General features: G+C 40.1%; 1 protein-coding gene across 2 annotated transcripts in view; it reads left to right on the top strand.

The window, feature by feature from the left end:
- PXDNL (peroxidasin like) overlaps positions 1-24,677 on the top strand; it is a 299,709-nt gene that overhangs the window by 181,226 nt on the left and 93,806 nt on the right. For both annotated transcript variants that reach the window (XM_039527937.1, XM_039527936.1), the window contains exons 8-12: positions 4,331-4,448; positions 11,422-11,591; positions 12,122-12,391; positions 21,293-21,409; positions 23,775-23,933. In XM_039527937.1, coding sequence (XP_039383871.1) covers positions 4,331-4,448; positions 11,422-11,591; positions 12,122-12,391; positions 21,293-21,409; positions 23,775-23,933 — 834 coding nt within the window. The remainder of the gene's footprint in view (positions 1-4,330; positions 4,449-11,421; positions 11,592-12,121; positions 12,392-21,292; positions 21,410-23,774; positions 23,934-24,677) is intronic.

Raw genomic sequence — 24,677 nt, 5'->3', positions numbered from 1 at the left:
GGACCTGCCGCGTGCCCCGGCGCGGCGGGTCCCCGTCCCTCCTCCCGGGGCTGAGCTCCGGCATGACGGCGCATCCGCGGCTCGCGCGCCCGGTGCCGGGCTCCGGGGGCATGCAGCGCAGAGCATGCGGCCCCAATGCCCCCCCCCCCCCCCGCCGCGCCGGGAGAAGACGAGAAGGGCGGGGAAGAAGGCGGCGCGCGCGCGCAGCGGCAGCGCCTGCTTGCCTTGAGCCTGCCCTGCCCTGCCCTGGATTCAGGATACCAGATAGGGAACCACTACTCTGTTCAGATACAATTCCTGTGTAACTCCTGAGGGATTTCTGCACCAAAAAATAAAAATTGTATGCACAATATTTTAAAATACTGCAAATTTTATTTGTCAATAAATAAATGTGGGGTCTCCAACATGGCACTGGGGAGCATGGGCCACTGGCTGCATGGAAGTGGGAGGATCACCCTGCAGCCCACTCCCAGGACATGGACTCAGCAGTGAGGCTGCACCCAACCCAGACACAGCGCAAGGGCCAGGCCTGCCCCAGAAACACCTTGGGCCCTGCCCTCTATTCCAGGCACACCAAGATAGCAAGCAAGAGGGGTCCAAGTCTTGCATGCATGCCCATCCCTGCCCCCTAATCTAGATGTGGGGCGAGCAGGCTCTGCTCAACAAGATCCAAGTGTGGAGGGGCTTAGTGTGGGGGGAATCCAGGGCTCTGTATGAGGCAATCTGAGTGTGGGTGGCTCACTATCAGGTTTAGGGGGGCATCTGGATGCACAGGGGCTGTCTAGCAGTTTCTGGGTGCAGGGGGAGTTCGACTCTGCAGTGGGGTCCAGGTGAAGGTGGTTGGGGCTCAGCAAAGGGGGTTGGGGTGTGGGAGGGATGGGGCTCAGAAAAGTGGGGGTCTGGGTGCTGAGGAAGCAGGGCTTGGTGGGATGGGGGTCCAGGTGCAGCTGATTGGGTTCAGTGGAGTGGGGGATTGAGTGCAGGGGGGCTCAGTAGGAGGTGGTCTGGGTGCAGGGGTGGGGGTCCGGATGCAGAAGGTGAGATTTGGCAAGGTTGGGTTCTGGGTACGGTAGCGGAGGGGATGCAGAGTGATCTGTGTGTGGGGGGAGGTTCAGATGCATGGCAGTTGAGAAGATAGGGGAGCAGCTCCCCATATAGTGAGCGCTCCCCCACGGCTGTGGAGTGATGGAGTCAGGAATTGGGGGATGGAGTGGTGCAGATCTTCCTGCCGTCAGGGGAGGTTTCTAGGGGTGGATCTGACCTGGCCCCAGATGCTCCTTGCATGGGAAGAGGAGCTGAGTCCAGCACAGGGTAGGAGCAACTAGCTGGGGCGTTTCCAGCCATCCCCCACCACCGTGATTTACCACTCCGCTAGCTGCTCCAGGTGCCCCAAACTATATGCCTGCACTACTGGGGAGGGGCCTGTGACTGCTCTTGCAGCTTCCCTTTGCTTCCCTGTCAGTCATTTTTCTGTGGGGAAGCAAGGAAATTTCCTGGGGACATGAATTCTGTGTGCATGCAGTGGTGCAGAATTCCTCCATGAGCACTGTGTTCTTATGTCCCTCGGAATGGTCTCTCTGTAACTCTTAATAGAAAGCAGAATCTGAATGACCCATTTCAACTCTATGGTTCCTCTAGGGTGCTCCTTGGTGCAATGTAAACTAGAATTTGTGTCTATGGGTACTAAGATAACTAGATTTATTGATTTTGAATTAAATATGTCTAACTATACTATCTTTTAAAGATGTATTTGTCTAGGTTAGTTTGGGAGTCTGACTTCGTGTATGTGGCTGAAAAGATGTGATTAAGCGATGGAAAAAAATGAATGGAAGGATTATAGGCAGCAGAGAAAGCTACAGAAAATTTACTGTGAAAATAGTAATGTCTGTCTGAACATCTGTCACTTCTAGATTTTAATTGATAAGTGAAGGATTCTGAAACCTTTAATCAAAAACTCAATTATATTCAAATTAAATTAATGTAAAATGTTAAGTGATTAGCAGTGTAGTCTAATGTAATGCCCATTATTTCTGTGTGCTTTTATGGTAGATTAAGGTGACCAGACATCCCAGTTTTATTATGGGAGTTTTAAGGTACTTACTGTTTCAGGATATTAAAATGTTAATTAAAATTTCTGCTTCCAAAGCATATTCTTCCATCCACCTCCTCCTTTGCATGCACTGAAATATGTAATTCAGAATGAGAGAGAGAGATCTTCTATAATTGTGAACTATCACAGGGTGTCATGGAAGCAAATATCACAGCCAGAGGGAAATGAACATGACAATATTACATTTTATGGAGTTTTGTTCTACGGTGAACCAGACTGTACATATTCATGAATTTAGTGCCAATATAGTGTCAGTCTTAACTACAGCCTTTCTAGGCTATATTCAACTATCATACTCTAATAGAATCCGTGTTAAGCCAATGAAAGTTTTCTACAAAATGTCTGTGGTAGGATATGACTACTTTACATTGACAGGCTGGTTAATATAATACCAGTGTCAACTACTAGGTATCTTACTACAAAAGGAAGCTGAATGAAAAACTAGTTTGGGAAAATATTTTAAAATTGTTTTCATTCTGAAGGGTTTGGAATGGACATAATTTTGGTTTTTACCACATTTTTCATAATTTTTAAAGAACATTATTGAAAACACTATCATAATGGTCATTGTAACTTTTCATTTTCCAAAAACCTGGTTTTAGATAAATGTAAGATTTTGATATTTTCTTTAATTAAAAAAAATATTGACTTTTTGTGAAGGCAATTTTTTGATTAAAAAAAATTGAACAAGCTTTTGTTCAAAATTTTTGACAACTCTGATTAAGACCCATTCTGCTTTACATTGACTAAAATGTGTATGTTTGTCTCATGGCTGTGAAGCTTATGTCTGAAAGCATCAATGCAATGTAATGTATTAGCCAATATATTTCTGTAATACTGAAAGAGGAAAATTCTCATGTACAGGTTTTACAATCAGTAAACTACATTAAATAAGCAGGTAGTTAACATTAGTGCAAATGCTTGCAAAATGTTACTAACAGTGCGTATAAAATCTACAGGTATAATAATCTACAGGTAACCTGAGCCCATGATGTCCTGCTATTTTAGACATAAACCTGTGTACTATAGATATGACTAGGAACTGAAATCCCTTCCCATGATCAATTTTGTGTGTTTCTGAAATAAAAATCATCCCAAATCATGACAAAAAATCAAAACTGCAAATTTTTGCACAGGAAGGAATTTTCAGAAAAAATTAATTTTGGGAGAACTGAAACTGATTTTTTTGAGCTTGCCAGCAGCCTGCAGAAAGTGAAATTAACAAGACACTTCCAGACAGACAGCTGAGGTGCTGACATTTGGATTTATCTGTGGAAAAATGATTTTGATTGTGCAAAAAGGGCATTTTCTGACAGTAAATTCCTGACTAGTTGTAGTGTGTGTACTGGCACATTTTCTTCCTAAACTTGAAGCATTTTCTCTTCTAAAGTAACTAAAAAAGGTTTTGATTTTACAGACTATATAAACAAGAACATACATAAATAGATTCACCAAAATAGGAAAATAGACTAACCCGATCCTAGATCCTAATACTGAATAATATACGAGTATGATTATGTAAATTGCTTGAAAATACAGTGGTCACATTTTAAAGGTTGTTTTTTTTTCTTTTCCATTTTGAAAGATTCTACCAGTATATGAAAGATTCTTTTTTCTTAAAATGGGAAATACTGATAGTCTCAAAAATCCTGCTCAGTCCAAAAGACATTTTTCAATGTCATCCCATGTATAAATATTTTTATTTTATTTAATGTGTTTTACTGTTTTTTAATGTATTTATCTTATTTGTGGAGCTGTAAGAAAATACTCAGTACCATACAAGAAATCAGTCATGAGGAGATTATGGTCAGAAATGTCACTTTTCTCACAACTAACATTGCACCTTGCCTTTAGCAATGAACTTAAAAAAAGGATCATTACATTACATCACTTACATTATAGGTTCCTGGATGCAAATGTTGTGGAGTATTTTAGAAAAAACAGCATCCTTTAAATTTCTAAACAAGATAATTTACACGTAATAGGCAGAAGTTAGTTTAAACAAACAAATTATATTAATTATTTACCGACTTCTAAACTTAAGACCCGCAACAGCAAATCTAATTTCAAGAGCGGGTGCTTAATGTACGCTGTGTCATTTTCCCAACAAAACCTCTAGTCACATTTTAAATCGTGTTGAAAAATTATGTTTTCCGTCCAAAAGTCAGCATTAAACTTTTTGGTGTCACTTTTGTTCTTACCCATTCCTTTTTCTCACAGAGAAACCTCGTATTACTTCTGAGCCACAGGATGCAGATGTTACCCCAGGGAATACTGTCTACTTTACTTGCAAAGCAGAAGGAAATCCTAAACCCAAGATAATTTGGATACATAACAAGTAAATCTTAACCAATCATTGCACATGTATACTAGTCTATTTTCAAATGCTAATTATTATTAACACCTGGGTTTGTGGACTAGCAATCTAGAGTGTGTGTGTGTGTGTTTTCTAATCTAAGTCACTCTGTAGAAGACTGGTTATAAAATTCTACACAATTCATTTTCAATGAAACTCATGGAGGAAAAGAGTTATTATTTAATACTTTCTTCACTGACCTCTATGCTGCTTTGGCCTATTTTTAAAAATGACAGGGAACTCCAGGATCCTTTAAAATGCCTCCTCCCTTGCATTTTCCATCAGAACTCCCCCATGCCTTAGGTGCAATGTGCACAAGTTCATTTTCCAGATGAGGTAGCTGAGGAACAGAAAGTTGCAATGATTTGCCAGAGGTGACATAGGATGCTTGTGAGACAGCCATAAATAGAACTCTAATCTCTAAAGGTAGGTCTACACTGCTACTGGGAGTTGTGAGGCAGCACATATTCCAGTAGCAACAACAGCAGGGCTGGTGGCACAGGCTTGTCTTCAAGTATGTGGACTTTACCTATGTATTCAGGTGGCTAGCCTGTGCTACCGCCTGTGTCATTGCATGACATTGCTATTTTTTGGCAAGCTAGCTCAGTCAAAGCTAGCTCAGGTATCCCCATGTGTGTTGTCCCAGTTGCAGTGTAGCCATAGCTTGAGGCACTTGATCCATGTGTTATCCACTAGACCAGGGGTAGCCAACCTGAGCCTGAGAAGGAGCCAGAATTTACCAATGTACATTGCCAAAGAGCCACAGTAACATGTCAGCAGCTCCCCCCCGCCCGCTCCCAGCGCCTCCCGCCAATCAGCACCTTCCGCATCCCTCCCCACACCACCCGATCAGCTGTTTCGTGCTGTGCAGGAGGCTCTGGGGGGTTGGGGGATGACGGAGGGCATGGCAGGCTCAGGGGAGAGGACAGGAAGGGATAGAGTGGGGGCAGGGCCTGTGGCAGAGCCAGGGGTTGAGCAGTGAGCACCCCTGGCACATTGGAAAGTTGGCACCTGTAGCTCTAGTCCCAGAGTCGGTGCCTATACAAGGAGCCGCATATTAACCTCTGAAGAGCCACATGTGGCTCTGGAGCCAGAGGTTGGCCACCCCTGTGGTAGACCATAATGCCTCATGGAAATTGCTTCATATATCAGTACTTAGTGAAGCCAACTGCAAAATCAGACTAATCATGCTTACTTACCCAGAGTGCTCTGAGACCTACAGATGAAAAAAGCGCTATGTAATATGAAAACATTGAGACACATTTTTAAGATGGTCTAACTGAAGCACAGAATGATTAAGTGATTTGTCTAGGAGGTTTTGTTGCTGAGTCTTATGGGCATTGGCTAAGAACATGAGTCCTTCTCTTCAGTCTGTCAGTTAATTTGGAGAGCAAGTTGAAAAATTGAATTTTCATTCTGTGGGAAATTCTGAGATTTCAAAATTTGGTTTCATGGCAAATTGGAACAAAAAGTGAAAATGGTATTTTGCAAAATAAAATATTCCAAAATATATGATTTATTATCAAAACATTTCTATTTTATCATTTTGACCTTTATGTTTAAAACTTATTTTTTATGTTGTCTTAAAATTATATTATAATATAAAACTCAAAATGATAAAATAGAAAGAAAAGATTTTATCCTTATTGAAATGAAATGTTTCAATAATTTCCTGACGAAGATTTTGACTGAAGTGATATATTCCTGTGAAATGTTTCAGTTTACTTGAATCAACATTTTCAGAGAGAAAATTGTTCTGTCAGAAAATGTTGAACCAGATCAATTAATTTTCTATGATTTTTAGCATGCCATGACAGGCTGTAGCTACTGGTGGTACCATATTCTGGTTAGGTACCTGGCTCATGCCTCACTCCATCTCTTGTGTCCCCTGCTGGTGGTTGGCTCTCTCTTCTGGTAGACAATGACAAGGCCTTTTGGTAAGTTCACCAGTGGAGGCAACCCCCTTCCGGGGAGGCGTAGGTAACAGAGTCTAACCAAATATATAGAAGTCTGTAACCCTTCTGTCAGGTGGCAGCACCAAGGTCTGGCTTCAGTGTTTTGGGGTTCCTCTTAACAATACAAAACAATACAAAACAATAGCCTTGCCGAGGCGCCTCTCAGAGGCAATACTTCCCCTCTCACAAGGACTGAGTCTGTGTATAACAAAAGAACTTTTATTCAAAAGGAAAAGGAACCAAGCATTAGTTTGGGAAAACACCGCAGCCACATTCAAAAGTGAACCTGACCCCACAGTGCATCAGACCGTGTCCTTTGCTTCAGTTTCTCACCTACTGGTGGGAAAGTGAGATGAACAAATGCCCCTTTAAAACATCACTCCCCTCTCCCTCTGCTGCACCTCACTCACAGTTGGTGGTCCTCTGTTAGTGAAGAGTTCAATGGTGTGTTCATGGAGTTCACCTCCCGCCCCTGGGGGGACATCGAGCAACGCCTCAGCTGCTGCCTCTGCAACTGGCTCACAGCTGCTGCTGTTTCTCTACCGCCACTGGCCACTGCTTCTCTGCTGCCGCTGCTTGCTGCTCCACAATATTGTGTTCTGAGGTTCTGTCTCTGAACCCATCTCTCAGTGATTTCAGCAGGTAGGAGGGAACCTCACAGCCAGTGCAGTCTCTGTGTTGTCTTTCACTGTCCCCACACAGGGTCTAATGCTTAGCCCCTCAACCTGCTCACCAGTGATGTCAGCTCTAGGAATCACCCGCCAGAAACAATGACTCTCAGTTGAGTCCAATCAGCTCTGCCATTGAATGATGGAGAAGAGCAGGTCTAACGGCATCTAGGACTCTTTGGGCAGATTCCTGTCCCCACCCACTCTCCTCTTCCCTGAGCTTTGACATCCTTAATCCCTACTTAGCAGGTGAGATTCAATTTAGGGTGACCCCTTCAATCTGGGCATGCTGAGCACAGTTCTGCAGCCCTTTACTCATACAGTGAGGATAACAACATTTCATTACCCGTGCATTCAAATACAGGAGTGACTTGTAACCCCAAACCAGCCAAAATTGATCATTTTGGCACAGCAGCTCCATCTGCTGTGCACCTAGGCAGAGTAGGCATGTCTGTGCAAACATGGTCTGCTCCGGGAAGTCTTTTCCTCTGGCTCATCAATAGATGGCAGGGGAGAGCTCATTCAGACCCTGCTTACAAGTCTGACATCCCCTACAAAAGAGTCTCAGCCCAGGTGCAGGCTACTGTGGGGCGTACGCCCTATCCTCAGTGCTTGCAATGTTTCTATCCCCCTTTTCTCCAAGAGAAAAGGGTTTTTGCTCCCTTTGCAAGGGGGGGGGGGGTTGGTAGTGGAGTCCAGGCCCTCCCTCTCCACTGGGTTTCAGCCCAGGGCCCTATGAGAGGCAGCAATATCAAATACTGAAGGGTGCTTCCAGGCTGCCTCCCTCAGCTGCTTCCTACCACTTCCCTTCCCAGTCCAGTGTGTGGTCAAAAGCCTTGCAAATGATCCACCAGAAGATGGAATGAAGAGTTGCCTAGTCCTAGGGAAAGGCTAGTCCCTCCCTGCCACTTGCAGCCTTCGCGCCTGCAGCCAGGAGTAATGCTGCACCCTTGCTCAGGAGCTCCCAAGATAGGTGTCTCCTCCTCCGCTGTCTGGCTCTCTTTTAAACTCCTCTTCCAGCTGGAGCAGGCTCTGCAGGTGCAGTGGGGTGGAGCTACCTGGCCCATAACTGCCCCTTAAACCCTTCTGAGTTTACATACCCCATCACACAACTTTCCCCTGTTTGGAATGAAGGTAGGCTGTGCTGTGTATTCTATCTCATGATTTTGTTTTCTTTGCCAAGTGCACACTGAGGTTTCTTTTTAGAAAAGCATTTGAGTACATGCTTAGTCCATCTCTGTTCAGGACATCACTGAAGCATGTGCTTAACTTTGAACACATACTTAAATCCAATAGAACAATATGTTCAAAATTAAGAACACGCTTATGTGCTGTCCTCAGTACTTTTCTGAATTCAGGCCTGAATGAAGCTAGACTCTTATTAGATTAGTTAATTCCTTTCATACCTTTAATTTAATAATCTGGTGGTGCATGCATCCCAGTTATTAAAAAAATCAATAAGTGTGTGTGTATACCTACACAAGAGGAAAAAACATAAAACAAGAAACTAAAGCAACAACTATTTCATTTGCAAAACAAAGGTTGCTAAGTAACAACCATATGGCTGCCTGTCATAACATTTACAAAAACAAGAGCTAAAAAAGGAAAAGCATGAATAGTTAATAACATCACTGCCTATATAATAAACAAATGTTGTTCTTCTCAAGTATAAAGACCTGCATATTCCTTCACAGCAGCCTTAATCTGACTCAAACGTAATATGGTTCTTTCACCAGTATCTCAAAATATATACATGCCTCAAAAGCCTTCCGAAAAAGTGAGTTTCTACTCCCTGATGTCCCTCTTCATAAATACAAGCCAAGTCAGTGAGTGATTTCTGGGGTGCAATGGACAAATACCTCACACCAAGAGGCATACCCTAGAGAAGACTCACAGTCCCCGTCTACTGTCCCTTTCCTCTCAGCGGACAGCCAAAGAGCTGCTGACTGAGAAGGGAGCACAGAGCCAGTCAGCAGCAAGAACTGCTTCTAATTTGGGGAGTGGGGGGAGAGGCAGGGGGAGGGTCAGCAGTTGATTCCCTGGCTTAAGGTCCCCAGCATACCCTCATCTTTCTTGGAACAAAGGGTTTATTCTTCAGCAGGCTGTACCATCTTCCTAAAGGAATGGGGATGGGGGATGTCACAAGTATTTCCAGACATGAGTGCCTCCCACTTCTCACTCCCTTCACCCCCCCGAACCCATGTCTACTATTACTGGAAGCAGCGTGTTTCTCACTTTAACTCCAAAACTGTTTCTGGTTCCTGGGCACGGGGCAAGAAGGGGGAGATATCTGTAGCACTTCTGCCTCTCCCTTCCCGTAGCAACCTCCCCACTTTCTCCCAACTACCTCTCTTCTTTGGGTAGCCTATTCAACCGTTAAGATGCACCAGGTCCTTGTATGTGTTGTGCAGGACACAGGTGTTTCATTCCCCTTCCCTGCTTTTAGGGTGGGTTTAAAGAAATTGAACCAGGCGGGGACTGGGCTGCTACTTGATGTCATAAACGCAAGGGGGAAGATTCAGCTGAAGGTCCCTATATATTTTAAAAAATAATTTCTTTCAAAAAGATTGAAATTGACCGTTTATTCACCCTAGCCCTCATGGTTATGAAAAGTGGTACTCAATAAAGAAATTGAATGTGATCACACTTCAAACCACACATCTGTCATTATTCTTAAGAATCATTAATTATATAAGTAATTTACCCAGAACTTCTGCTGTTTGTTGATAAATAGATTAACTGACATTTCCCCCATTTAAAAAGCCCCTCAAAATAAAATATTTAGATACTGAAAACAAGGTAACAAAAATAATCAATTTTTTAAATAATCCAAGATGGTTGTGATAAAATATGCATTTCTTTTTATTTGAGAAAATGTCTTTTTTTATAATATAAGACATGTAAGATTTATGATGTCCTTTTGTCCTTAAAATCCCTTGCCTCTGAATGCTGCTTATTCCTTATTTAAAGTGCTTGTTTTTTGTCAAAGATGTTATAGTCAAAGTTTTTGTCAGATGTTATACTATTGTCACTTAGTATACTTAATCTGAGTTTCAAACTACAATTATTTTTTAAAAAATCCTCTTATTAATTCAGCTATAATTGAAGCTTTGTGGAGGAAAAATACATCCCCCCCAACCATGGTACAAACTGTTCCAGAAGAGTCACTCTGTGTGTTTACGCTGCTTGTATCATAGTCACACTGTGTTGCCCAGCAGGGAAGTTGCTTCGGAAGAAGCTACTGGCTACGTGTCTTGAATGTCCTTTTGCAAATCTACAGTAGCCAACATAGATGCATAATTGTTTACAAACACTGCAGAACCTTGTTAAAACCAAACTATTCCAGTCTGCCTAAGCAAACTAAAATTTTAATTTAATGATGACCATTTTTGCAAGTTATTTTCATAAGAAACTGTCACTGCATCAGTCAGAAAAAAGGAACAAAGAAATTTTGTCCTGAGCAAACAATACTGATGCCCCAAATGAGTAAACAAATGCTCTTCTGTTGTGTAATCTCAAATCCAGCATGGTAACAGCAAAATTAAAAGAACAATTGCCAATAAAAACAAAACAGATGTGCTAGAATGTGGTGTTTAATGACAGCTTGAGTAAGAGGTAGCGTATAAATGTGTCACAGTTCATCCCAAAGTACCTCGTCCCTCTTGCATTAGGATTAAATAATTGACTGCAGTGTTGTAAAGGGTGTTTTTCACTTATCTTCATGTATCTAGCCAGCTCCACTGGGGAATGAAAAGGCAGAGTCATAATCCACTCCTGTCTCCTCCCCACTTGTGCACAGAGGGGAGTAGTGGTTGTACAATACCTGTGCTCTCCACAGGACCCAGACCCAAATCCAGGTAACCTTGATGTGACCATGTACAGAGGATGGAGTCTCACTACTTTGTACTGTTAGAACCGGGGACAATTTATACCATTTTATTAAACAAAATCAGAATAAATACAAGAACTTAACAGAGGGCTTGTTCCTGCAAGGTACTAAGAGCCCTTCTCTCCCATTGTCTTCACTGGGAGATGAGGGTGTGCAGCACCTCACACTATTAGACCCATAATTAGAAGCCGAACATTGCATTGAAACATAGGCATGGTCCCAGTATCATTAATTTATCCTCCATCCCAAGTATGAAATTCCAACTGCATAATATGCAGATCTATTAATTTATAGTAAATGCACTTGTTTGTCATCAGGATCTGGTCTTTATACTTTTTCCAAAAATATTCAGTGTCTTTTTCTTAATTTGTAAGATGATAGAAGTGTTCCAAAATGTGCAGATTTGACAAAGATAACTTGTCAGAGTTCTCCTCTATTTTCAGCCACTTGTTGGATATGAAAGATGACAGGCGATTGAATTTGCTTGAAGATGGGACCCTCATGATTCAGAATACCAGAGAATCTGACAAAGGCGTCTATCAGTGTATGGCCCGGAATGTGGCAGGCGAAGTTAAAACACAGAGTGCTTTCCTCAGATACTCCAGTGTTCCAAGTAAATACTTTCTGCTTCTTTGCATTATGTCTAGTTTGGAAACACATTTTTCATTTACTTGAATACACATCTCTCTTTTTAATTCTCAAATATATTCTTTAAAACATCCCCAAACCTCTACTCGAGGGTTAGTAAGTATTCACTTAAGTTTGTATATTTTTTCATATTATTAATTTGAATTACAGTACGGCCCTGATCAAGATCAGGGCCCCATTTTGTTTTGCACTGCACAAATACATAATAAGAAAATCCCTGCTAGAAGAGCTTAAAATTTAAAGAGACCAGAAGTGGGAGAAAGGAAGTGTTGTCATTCCTATTTTACAGATGGGGATCTGAGGCAGAGAGACATGTAATTTTCCTCAGGCCATCCAGGAAGTCTGCAGCAGACTTGAGAATTGAACTTCGATCTTCTGAGTCTTAGACCAGTGCTTTATGTGAAAGATCCTTACTCAAAGAGTAGCATAGCAGTTTAGTTTCAAAAGGTGGAAATTAACACCCCTTTTCACCTTGTTTTTCTCTTTCTTCCCTAGCCAAGCCCAGTTTTATCATTCAACCCCAGAATACAGAGGTATTAGTTGGCACCAGCACCACTTTGGAATGCATGGCCACAGGCCACCCCCAACCTCACATCAGCTGGATGAGAGGAAATGGAGAGTCGCTGGATGAGTCCAGGTACAACATCACTTCTTCTGGAGGACTTTTCATCCAGAACGTCACATTGCAGGATCACAATCAGTTTATCTGCCATGCTCATAACAACCAGGGCTCTATCCAAGCATCAGCAAATATTATTGTTCAAAGTAAGTAGAACATGAAGCTGCTGTTGAGATTTCCATGGCTCAAATGTGAAACATAGCTTTCAGGTCATGTGTGTTAAGATGCGTTCTTTGAACTGTATGATGAAAATGTGAGCTCTTTGTTGTCTTGCAATCTGTTGTCTTGTCTATAGCAATATGCCTGTTAGTCAAATTTTGCCTCAGATACACATATACACAATATTGTTGACTGAACAGTAGAGGTGTATACATATCTGAGGGCAGAATTGAGCCCTCAGGAGTCAATTTATTAGAACTGTATATCAGTATTTCAAGCGTTCAATGTTTATTAGGCCAAATTCATCCCTGGTAACTCCATTGACTCTAGTAGAGATACACAAGGGATGAATTTGGTTTGTTTATATGAGACTATTTTTTACCAGCTGTATAAAGTCAGGGAAGACCAACTGTCTTGCACACCATCGACTATTTTGGGTGTAGCTGTGCTGGTGTGCAAGACTTCATTTGGGTACTCTTACTACAGGCTGACATAACCATTTGAGTTAACTTTGATCAAACCTGACGGTCCATTTTAGGACCTTATAATTAAATAAGCAGTTGGGTAAACTTGTATGACCCATAGTTTCTAAAAACAAAAAAATCCCCAAACCCTCTTTCTAGCCAGTAAGGAAAATAACTTCTAGTTTTAGAGGGGTTTGGCTTGTTGGCTTGTTTGATTGTGTATGGATGTGCATTTTGGGTGTGTGACTTAGGGAAAACTAAGTCAAATAAATAAGTTTTGCATTTTGTTCTGAAAATGGTTAGTTTTGTGGTCCCTTGCAGTACTGGGACCCATAATCTAGTTCCACAGTGTTTTCTGCAGTCATGAGTCTCCCTCATTGTTCAACAGCTTTATTGTGCTGATGGATCATAGATGTCAGAGGAAGTCATTGTGGCAGAGGCAGATGCAATGTCTCAGATAGCTAGAACTAATCCCAGGGATGGCTTTGATGATCATGCTGGAGACCTTGAACTTGACTCTGTATTCAACAGGGAGCCAGTGCAGAGAGCTGAGTATTGGGGTGATGTGTTTATGGTGAACTGTGTTGCTAAGCAGACAACCTGATGTGTGTTACACCCACTGGAACTTGTTGAGTGTGTGAGGATTCATTCCTGGATATGAGTTGTAATAATGAAATCGAATGTAATAATATGTTTTTTATGCCATGCTTATCATAATAGAATCCTAGAATCGTAGGACTGGAGGGGACCTCAAGAGGTTATCTAATTCAGTCCCTGGCACTCAGAGCAGGACTAAGTATTATCTAGACCATTCCTGACAGGAGTTTGTCTAACTTGCTCTTAAAAATCTCCAATGACCGAGATTCCACAACCTTCCTATGCAATTTATTCCAGTGCTGATAGTTAGGAAGTTTTTCCTAATGTCCAACCTAAACTGTCCTTGCTGCAATTAAAGCCTATTGCTTTTTGTCCTCAGAGGTTAAAGAGAACAATTTTTCTCCCTCCTCCTTGTAAAAACCTTTTATGTATTTGAAAACTGTTACTGTGTATCTAATCCAAACTGATACACAGAGATACAGAAGATGGACTATGGCAAAAAAATGTCCACAGTCTGGAACAGATCTGGATATAGATTCTTCATTAATCGTTTATCTTTTTTTCTCTTTAGAAATGATTTATGAAGAAATTATTTTTAAATATTTATTTCATTGTTTTGAATTGTTTGAGCCATTTTTTTCCAACCAGTTTAGCCTTTGGATTATTTACAAAATACCTTCTCTAAATATTTGTTGTTTGCAATTTGCTATTTATGCTGTGTGATTGGTCACTTAAATTGCGTTGTGGCTGGGAGTTTTGAAGTGTTCACCATTGGCCTAATTCTGCTTCCATTGACATCAGCAAGGGCCTAGTTAGGTCAACACAGATGGTTTGAAAATCTCACCAGGTATAGTTTCTATTCCTGGCTGGCTGATCAAAGTATAACAATCAGTAGGCTGCCTGTCTAAATCAATGTGGCTATGATCTTCTCAGAATTAGTTGAGAAACACTTTAGGGAGAGAAAGAGAGCATACAGAATGTAAGCAAGCCCAGAAAATTTTAAGGCATTTAAAATCTTTCCTTGTATTCATTGATCGTGTTCATGGACCCCCATGGACTGCCATCACTAGTTCACTTGAGTACTGAGAGATCGAGAAAGAGAAGGTAGAGTTACTGGCTGTCTAGCAATCTTTACACCTCCTTTTTTTTTCTGGTCATGCAATAATAATATATGTACATGAAGGTCATAAGCAGATCTTCATGTCTGACTCATTTAATTGCCCGAATACCAGGGCTTTTGCCAGGGCACTCCCCTGACCCATACACAAAGCATATACTATTTCAAGTTCATTGGCTAAATCCACTAGTTTCCCTGTTATGTCCCTGTCATTTTCAGACTACTCGCCACTGTTATAGGCATGCTCAATTCTGACTACAAAGGGCAAAGTCTCCTATCTTCATCTCTCTAGTTCAGCGGTTCTCAAACTTCATTGCAACACAACCCCTGTCTAACAACAAAAATTACTACACAGCCCCAGGTGGGGAACTGAAGCCTGAGCCTGCCCAGGCCCCAGGTGGAGGCCAAAGTAGAAGCCCAAGGAAGGCCTGTAACCTGAGCCCCACTGCCCAGGGCTGGAGCTGAAGCCCGAGCCCCACCACCCAGGCTTCAGCCCTAGGACCCACCAAGTCTAATGGTAGCCCTGGTAACCCCTTTAAAATAGAGTTGTGACCCACTTTGGGATCCTGACCCACAGTTTAAGAACCGCTGCTCTAGTTTGATTGCTAGGCCCCATGCCAAGACTTTTTTGGGAATTACTGTACACTGTTAACTCTCCCCTCTCTATCCCATACTATATATAATAAACTGTTACATATGTCTGCCAAGTCATTTATCCATTATGCTCTCCATTTTCGAATTCCTAAATCATGGGCTCAAGCAGCCATCTGTGCCTTGGTGGTGATGGCCCATACAGGACAGTATATCCATCTGGAAGTTGCCTTCCCAGATGGATCCAGAAGTTGTAAGTTCTGAGGTAATTATTTTCTCTGTTTACTGGTTGGCCAAAGTCCCTGTACAGAGCCAGATGAATAAGTACATTCCATCAAAACTTCCCTGGGATGAGTACCACTCTGCTTATTCCAATCCACATCACTGCCCATACACTGCACTTCCAACTATTTCATTCACTTTTCGCCATTGCCTTGTTAAAAAAATTCACTGTATAGTCCCCGTAAATGATTTCTTATATGTCTAATTAAAAAGCTCTGCATTTCTCTTCTCCCTTCAGAATAATTTAACCCTGTCCACCAGTTTAAAAATACTTAACAGAATCCACCCAGTAATGCTAATGATAAATAAACCAACCTGTTGCAAAGAGAAGATACATGACCACCTTTGTTTCTAAACTTCATAGAAGCCTAGAAGTCATGGTGTCTCAAAGGCCACTATTATTTTCTAGAGCTGAATTGTACAGCTTTAGTAGCTTCAATAAGCCAAGTACATAACAAATATCCTTGAATATAGAAGAGTAGGAAAAGTGCCTTCTAATAAGTATGACAGGGCATACATCCACGTGTATCTGAAAGGTCAGATGATATATCATGTCTTGTTATATGTGCTTTTCCTTGTCAACTTCTTGCACAGTTTTTTTTCATTGTGACCTTTTTATTCATTACTTTAATGCTATTGAAATAACAAGACTTGCTTCTAGAATGGCTTAACTTATGTCTGTAACTAACACATGCTAGATCATGAAGTAATTCAGCTTCTGGAATTAACTTTAAAACTTAACCAGTGAGAGTGTGGCATGTAGAAGGCAAATAGGATTTGGCCTTTTATGGACAGGTCCTATTGGCATAGGCTTAGCACAGATTTGTTTGGGGAGGAAAGGGAGGTTGGGTGACATTTGAGTGCTTACATATAAAGGGATTGAGGAAAGAATTCCCTCTGTAGCATGTTGTCACTGTTGTGGGGATATTTCTTATGAGAGCAGTGTTGTAAGAAAATGCAAATTATTTCATAAATGGATAAAGAGTTCCTTTGTGAGGCTACCACAATGAACTTTCAAGCTTTCAGTTGGTTTGCAGCTCCCTTTTGGAAAAAAAAACAGTAAATACTTGAGCAAAGAAAAGTGTTCAATATCAAAGCATCAGAATAAATGGAAAGTCTTAAAAAAATCAATTCTGATCATTCGGCCCTTGCCTTCCTGTTCAAAGTTTTTGAATATCACGAAGGCAAAAATACATACATTTAAAGGAGAAAAAATAAAAAATGATAGCAAAATCATCTTTATTCTTTCTCTAGTATCTTCTCCATATGATAGCAGGAAGGTTTTCATTATTATATTCAAAAATACCCAGTTTGTGCTTTGAATTTGTGTTGGTATAATTTGAATGGTTAAAAATATTTTTATTACTCTCATTTTTTCTTCACAAATTATAATAATTGTGTTATACAGTATATGGACTAGTGGTTTATCACAGATGTCCAGTAGGATTTAATCTTTGATTCCTCCCTGTTTGGGTTCTCTGCTACCATTATTATTATTATGAATATCTCAGGGTTATTTTACTTCTAATTTTTTCTTGACAATAAATAGTTATTTCCCACAGATGTCACTCTTATCTATCCTTATTTGTCCTTCCTAAATAACCTGTATATGCATTTTGAACTACTTTGTTTGGATGTATACTATTTATAATGCATAACCTATAATAACACCAGCAACAGACTGCAGTTTTTCATCTATAGAGACCATATGATTGAAATTGCCATCTGCTTGTCCTTCAAGATTCTTTACTGCTTCCTTGTTACTTTTATATATCAGTGTGTAGCTTTTTAATTTCTCTTTAGCTGGATCATTAATCGACCAACTGGTATGCAAAAGGATGCTTCTTATTTCACATTGAAAACAGATTGCATGTTTTGTTTTATATGTTATGCTTCTATGTCATTTTAGCAGATGATCCATCTTTTTTTCCCGATTACTATAGTATCCATATATATTGTGGCAGCAATTAGAGTGAATAACATAAAATCTGCTTTATAGATTGGCTGAGACAAGCAATAAATAAAAATTGAAAATATGTTTCCCATTCAAAAGTTGAAATCAGTATGTAAGGCAGGTGCTTAGTTTATAAGACTTACAATAATTAACACTGTAAATCAAAACTTATTCCAAGTAAGCATCTTCATAACGTGTGGCCAGAAATGTTTTGCCTGGATTGATTTTAGTAAGATGACAAAACTCTGTTTATGTGATAAATATAAACAGAATAATAATAATAATAAGTAATAACTTTGATACTAAGATTCCTCAATGGAAATTGTTTTAAGTAACTTCATGGATTTTTTAGCATTGGTGATCTGCTTGTGAGCTTTCTATAACAATAAATGAGAGTGTGTGAAAGAGTCAAACATATTACAACATCAAAAGGTCTGCCTTAGAACAGTCAATACAACTCTGTTTTACCTGATTATAAATGTAGTGTCCCAGGAACATAAGTTAATCAGTGACAAAAGAGATGAGATGTGGAAATGCCAAATCATTTGGATTTTAACCTTCTGTTTTCCTAGTTGTAGTTAGTGCTGGGTTTTGCTCAAGTTTAAGCCAACTCTTTTGGTTGTTTTAATTAATTCCCTACAACATGGCTTTCTGCCACAGCATCTTCTGAAAAATCTAAATGGGATTGTTCTTTGGGACTTTAGACAAAATTCTCATTACATTTGATGGTACTTAGCCATTCTTGAATCTCACTTTAACATAATTAGTATCTTTTGTTTGTGATGCAGTAATTAATGACAGGGCCGCCCAGAGGGGGGGGCAAGAGGGGTAATTTGCCCCAGGCCCTGAGCCCTACAGGGGCCCCCACCAGAGTTTTTTGGGGGCCCTGGAGCGGGGTCCCTCACTTGCTCCGGGGGGCCCGGAAAACTCTTGCGGGGCCGGGCGCAGGAGCTTCTTCGCTCCCGGTCTTCGCCGGCAGGGGGTCCTTCCGGGGCAGAAGGACCCCCCACTGGCGAATTACCGCCAAAGACGGAGCGGGACCCGCCGCCGAAGTGCCCCGAAGACCCACGGCAGGGGCCCCCCCCGCCGCAGAATTACCGCCGAAGACCGGGCTGCACTTCGGCGGCGGGTCCCACTTCGGCGGTAATTAGGTGGCGGGGGGTGGCCCCCGCCGCGGGTCTTCGGGGCACTTCGGCGGCGGGTCCCGGAACGGAAGGGCCCCCCGCCGCCGAAGACCCCGGGCCCCCGGAATCCTCTGGGCAGCCCTGATTAATGATAATTCCTTTTTCAAGACAGCTCATCTGGAGGAAGAATTCTGATTAGACAGTGAATATTCTCAAAGGAGTTATGCCCTCCTAGGCAATCTAAAATTCTGTGCAGGATGTGTATCTTTCTGTTTATAGACATATGGAATTAGTGCCTTTAAAAAATTAAACATTTTCACACCATGCTGCCACTATGGAATTACAAGTTCTAACTTTGGGAGTTTGTAGTTACTACAAGTTCCTGAGACAATGAATTCTGAGTTTTAAATGGTGCCTAATGCATATTCACAGGCAAAAAATGAAGGTGGAGATCTGGTTGAGCTGACATATCAGTAACTTAATGGTATAACATATTACAAGAATGTTTTAATTATCCCCAAACCAACCATTACATACCCAGGAAATTGAGAGTTAAGATTAAATTTTAAAGGAACCCAAAGCAGTTACTGTATTGAAATGCACACTTAAAGCACTCAAACTACCTTAATTGTGCCTTTAGCAAGCACCATAAATGGAGGGGGCATGAAGTTAAAACTTTATCTTTTAAAATTCAGTTTCATCTAGTGTGACACCACATTCACTAAAGCGCTTTAATCATAATCTTTTGCTCAGTACATGGTGTCACTACAGGATAGCGATAAGGTGGTGAATGCTTAGCTCTGCATGCAATAGCCATACCATTATGGGGTGTTTGGTGTTTTATATATATACAGATAGTGAGTGACAAAGAGAGAATACTACATCTTGACTTTGTTTGTGTTTCCTCATCAGCATATATATTATTGGTAGTAGTAGTTTATATATATATACACACACATGTATGTTGAGGAAGGAACCCAGATATATATATTGAAAATGGAACACAAAAAAAAAAGTCAAGATGAAGTGTACATTTTGGGGCAAAGTGATTTGTGGGAAAACAGATTTTTTTAAAAAAAATAGGATATTTTTATTCACATAGCTCACAATCATGAGATGTTCATATTTACTGGAAATAATTATTGGTAATAGTAATTTTTATTTTAAAAATCTATAAAATAGAAGATAAAAAAAGCATGCAATAATATCAGTTGAGCTACCTTGAGTTGCAATGTTTTGAACTGCAGTTTAACTTCAGTTCCTTGAAATTTCTGAAAGTCGTCTTCCTGAATTTAAATCAGGAATCAAGGCACTCAGAGAAATGGGGAACTGGGGAAAAGGGAAGAAATATAGCATTCATATTCACTTCTTAAGGTGGTGCAGCACATGGTGAATTACTTACCTCCACAAAGTGAGATCTGCATATACTATGTAGTTAAAAACCAAGCAAAAGCTTAAGGGGGGGTGTGAGACATATATACGTGGAAAGATTGGATATTGATGTTAGGGACACCTAATTATGAACTACCTTCTTTTCATCTTCTTTCTCCAATGGATTATTTTAAATTAACTCCAGCCTTTTGTCTGCTATAGAGATGGCAAAAAATGCTTTTGGTTTTACAAAACTAAAATTAGTGGTGGTCCCATTTCATCCAAACCGTCCAAATTTGGGGAAGGGGATTTGAATAACTGGTTCTTATTTTAGTCCATCTTTACTGTTATATCCTCATTTACTTTCCCATCTAAAGCAGGAATAATGTTTTGAAAGGCACATTATATCACACTCACTGGTTGAGGAGGGAAAACAGCTACTAGAACCAAGCAGGAGCTGGAGTAGCAGGGAGAAGTAATTTACTCCTTCCCACATCTGTCCTTCCATTGCTGCTGCCTCTACTCACCCCTACCTAATCTGAGGTAACTCCTCAGCTGTCCTTTCCTCTCCCCATGATAAGGTATGTTGTTGGGGAACCAGTGTTTCCACAGCCACTTAAAGCGGCGTTGCCCTGTAGTTCAGCACACTGTGAAAGAGGAGTTGGGAAGCACTTTTACGAGCAATCAGCTATAAAGCCCACGCACCAGCAGCAACAGTAGCCTCCATCCATGTCCTTAGCATTTTGTATATGGAAGATGCAAGGGCAGCATTTGGACCATAAGCAAAGAGTTTTTCTGTGATTAATGAGATCATGTCTGGCTTTCACCGTTGGTGCTTCTCTGACTGAGGAAGAATTGTGGAAGTCGTCCATGTTATTCCTTACTGCTGCTGCTATCATACACAAGAGTTTTGATTTCAGAATCTTTCTTTTGTTGATTTTTGCATAAGAAGCTATGAGACATGAATTATGTTTTCTTAGAGATGGGGTTTTAGGAATGTGTTTTCCTGCTATCCACCGTAAATAGGAAGACTCTTGATAGGAATCAGAGCTGTGTACTGTTCGTCCTCAGAGTCCCAGCTGTACTCATTTCAATAAGGTTTTGTCTTAATGGACCCGTGACAGATCATCATTCTTTCAAGCCATGTTCTCCCAAGTTTTTAATTTTGTGTGGTGACTCTAGTGACATTGTAAAAAGTTCTTCTGAAAGTAATGGGTTTATACTCTTTATACATACCTATATTACTCAGTTATTTTAGCTGCTTTCAGTACTGCAAATGGTAACACAAAAAACACTTTGCTTCCTTGGTAGTAAAGGAAAGCACATGACATGATTTACACCTGCAGTGTGTGTGTGTTATTGTCAAGCAATTATTTTTTTCTGTTCAGCTCCTCCGCAGTTTACAGTAAGTCCCTACAATCAGGTGGCAATAGAAGGGCACACGGTAGATTTCCAGTGTGAAGCAGATGGTAATCCTCTTCCTGTGATTGCCTGGACCAAATCAGGTATAGCCAAATCTACATGAGATCATATATTTTTGTGCTGAATTTTATATGTAAAATAAATAAAAACAGTCTTCAGCCTTTTTCTTTTCTTTCTTTCTTTCTTTTGTTGTTGTTGTTATTGGAAAGAATTACTAAAAGTAAATCAAGGAAGTATTGTGTAGAATTACTGAAATTGAGATATTTAAAGCTATTTGTATTTATCTGACCTAATCTCTTATGTCATCACATGTGTACAAAAAAAACACATGCTCTGATCTGTCAATGATGCTGGTCTCAGTGCCCAGCCATCCACTTTCCCTATATCCATCCCCTTGCCTGAAATTCCCTCACTGACTTGCTTTGCCAGGCAACCTCCCTCTTGTCATTCAAATTCCTCCTTACGATCAACTCCTACTGCAACACTCACAAGAAGTAGGATGAAGACAACATTTCTGTTTTATGACGTTTATTGTATATGCATAGAATTTAAGAAACAAACCAATCTACAACCTGTTCAATCATGCTATGCCCACACCATTTCTAAGTTTGAGTTACCCCCTGTAACTTAGTTTGCACAACCACAGTCTTTCTGTTTTCCTTTCTAGCCTCAGTTGTTGGCTCTTAGACTCTTTGGAGCTGGGGCCTTATATAGTAGAACAATTTTGCTTGCTGTGATATTAATGACAAAAGATAATGTTACTGTTTTAACAAAAATCTCACTTTACATGGTTTATGCCGTATTTTTTTAAATTAAGTATATTGGGTGGACTTCTGCCTTCAGCTAAGCGTGTGCATCTTCTGTTCAATTTTGCATGCTTAACTGAGGTTAGAATTTAGCACCTTGTAATTTTGGAAATTTCCATAGATTTAAAAGGTCACTTCATAACATCTGCTTCTGAATAGTTATTTCCAAGCAAGCAATAGCAAAATAAGTTCATATCAGTATGTTTAATATTTTGGAACAGTCTTCTTTTATGGAACCTATGGATCAATTTGTAATTATGTGGTAAATTGCAGTATTGGCCACAATCTGCCATTGTACAAGGGTTCAACAGGTGAGGATTTGTCCTTATGTTACTAAATAGCAATGATACGTTATGGACTTTACTTAGTAATTTTACTAAAAATGAGGAAATAGCTCAAGGGGGTTGCTTGGCAATAGAGTTTCAAATTAGCAAACAACTCAATACCACTTAATCTTCAGTTTTTGAATTTTGTGGCAATCCAATTTACATGGATTGGATTGGAAATAATACCGATATAGTCACCCTGGGATTATATGGACATGAGTTTATTTAGTAAATATTATGGAATTTATCCTTTTATACAAAAACCTTAGTGTCCAGTTAACCTCATTCCTTCCTACACAGCAATACTAGTGCAAATCTGGAAGCTAAAGAAAAAGGGTTCACGTTATAACCAGTTTCTGATCACTTTTTTCATAAGACATATTCTGATTGCTTCCTTAAGTCGTCTGAATCCTTACCAAATGTTCAGGTTTGCTGAGATGGGGTGTGTCCTAGTGGACAGAGCAGTGGACTTGCATTCTCTTCCTGGCTGTGGTACTGCCCTGTTTGAATGACTTTGTGCAAGTCAGTTCACCTTTCTGTGCTCAGTTTCCTCATCTGTAAAACCGTAATTATCACAATGCGTACCTCCTGTGTCTAAAGTGCATTTTGGAGACATATGGAGTAAAAGCACTATATGGGACTAATTATTGTTGTTGTTATTATTTATTATTTGAGTTCAACACCTATCTACTCTGGCTCTCCTTCAGATCACATAGTGATCTCTCTGTCACACTCCTCAATAAAAAGCAACACTATTAGCAAGATGATGAATAGCTCATTATCTGACCATGACATTGAAGCAAGCAACTCACATTGCTCAATAACCCATTGTTCCCCACTCAGGTACTGTCAGCAGATACTAAAATTAAACCATTTACATTTTCCAGAGATGAAAAACTACTGTATCAATTCATTAGACTGTCTGATCAATTCAATTTCTCTTTTTGTGGACTGGATCTTTTTTCATAACAAGGTCTAAATAATGAATATTAGCCCTTCCGAATTTGGTATTATCAAACGTGATCAAATGCTCTGAGTTCTATGCTAAGTTGCTGGCAATTTTAATGTTTTAAAAGTTTGACTAAATTAACATCTTGTTTAATAAGCAAAGAGAAAAAGACCACCAATGGTAGAATTTGAAAGGAAAGAGCAAAATGCTCACAATTAACCAAGTCAAGAATTTTGAAGGGAATGCCTTTTAATATATATTGCCTCCTAAAATGTTAACTAAAATAATAATAAAAAACCCTATAAGTATGTATATAAGATGAGTGTAATTTACCATATTTATGTGTCTGTTGTTTGACACATTGCAGGAAGTCAGCTGCCTCCTGATGGACGCCACACGGTGCTGTCATCTGGAACATTGCGTATTGTACATGTGGCCCAACATGATCAAAGCCAGTATGAATGCCAAGCTGTCAGTGCTTTGGGTGTAAGGAGAGTGACCGTCCAGCTGAATGTGCAACCTAAAGGTAATAAATTAGGTGTTTTGTTTTCTGCTGTTTTTAAGGTTATAAATGTGCCTAGAAACTTATCAGATGGTCACACTTTTAATGATAAATATGTATTTAGAAACATCATTTTCACTTTTGGGGATAGTAGACAAAATCATGGTTTGTTTTCAGTACCAGAATCCTGTGTATAACTGGTTTGTTCGTTTCACATTTGTACCACATTGTATTTTGCTGAGGAACAACTCCAGTAACACTCCACAGGCTATCAGGAGAGGATTCCACCTCCCATGAAGCATTTCTGTGGTGGTGGGCAGAGAATTTGGCCCTATATAAATATAAATCCAAAACAAAAAAAAATCCCAGGCTATATTTATCCAGTTTCCGTATTATGGAATATGGTAAAATTATCTATAAATATACTTCTTGAATTTACAGCAAGCGGAGTGAATTTTCCTTGCCATTTAAAAGGGTTTAATCCATTAATGTAGTACCATCAATGTCAACATTGTTACTTGTGAGAACATGAGTGTTTCCCCAATGTGTTATTACTTCATATAAATATTTAAAGGGCAATAATAGAAGGAAATGATTGTTTCTATCAAACACCAGTTGTAAAACAGGAAGTAAGAGGTTATGTTATTAAAGGTCAAATGTAATTTTAAAATTAAAATAAAATTGGTTAAGGCAATAGGGTAGTGAATCATTTTACTTAATGATGTACTCATCACAAATGCAGTAGAGTCATCTAAATCAAAATTAGGC

This window comes from Mauremys reevesii, linkage group 2 (assembly GCF_016161935.1).
Source record: "Mauremys reevesii isolate NIE-2019 linkage group 2, ASM1616193v1, whole genome shotgun sequence".
NCBI classification, from domain to species: domain Eukaryota; kingdom Metazoa; phylum Chordata; order Testudines; family Geoemydidae; genus Mauremys; species Mauremys reevesii.
Note: the sequence above shows the minus strand (reverse complement) of the source record. Positions and strands in the feature narration are given on the sequence as shown.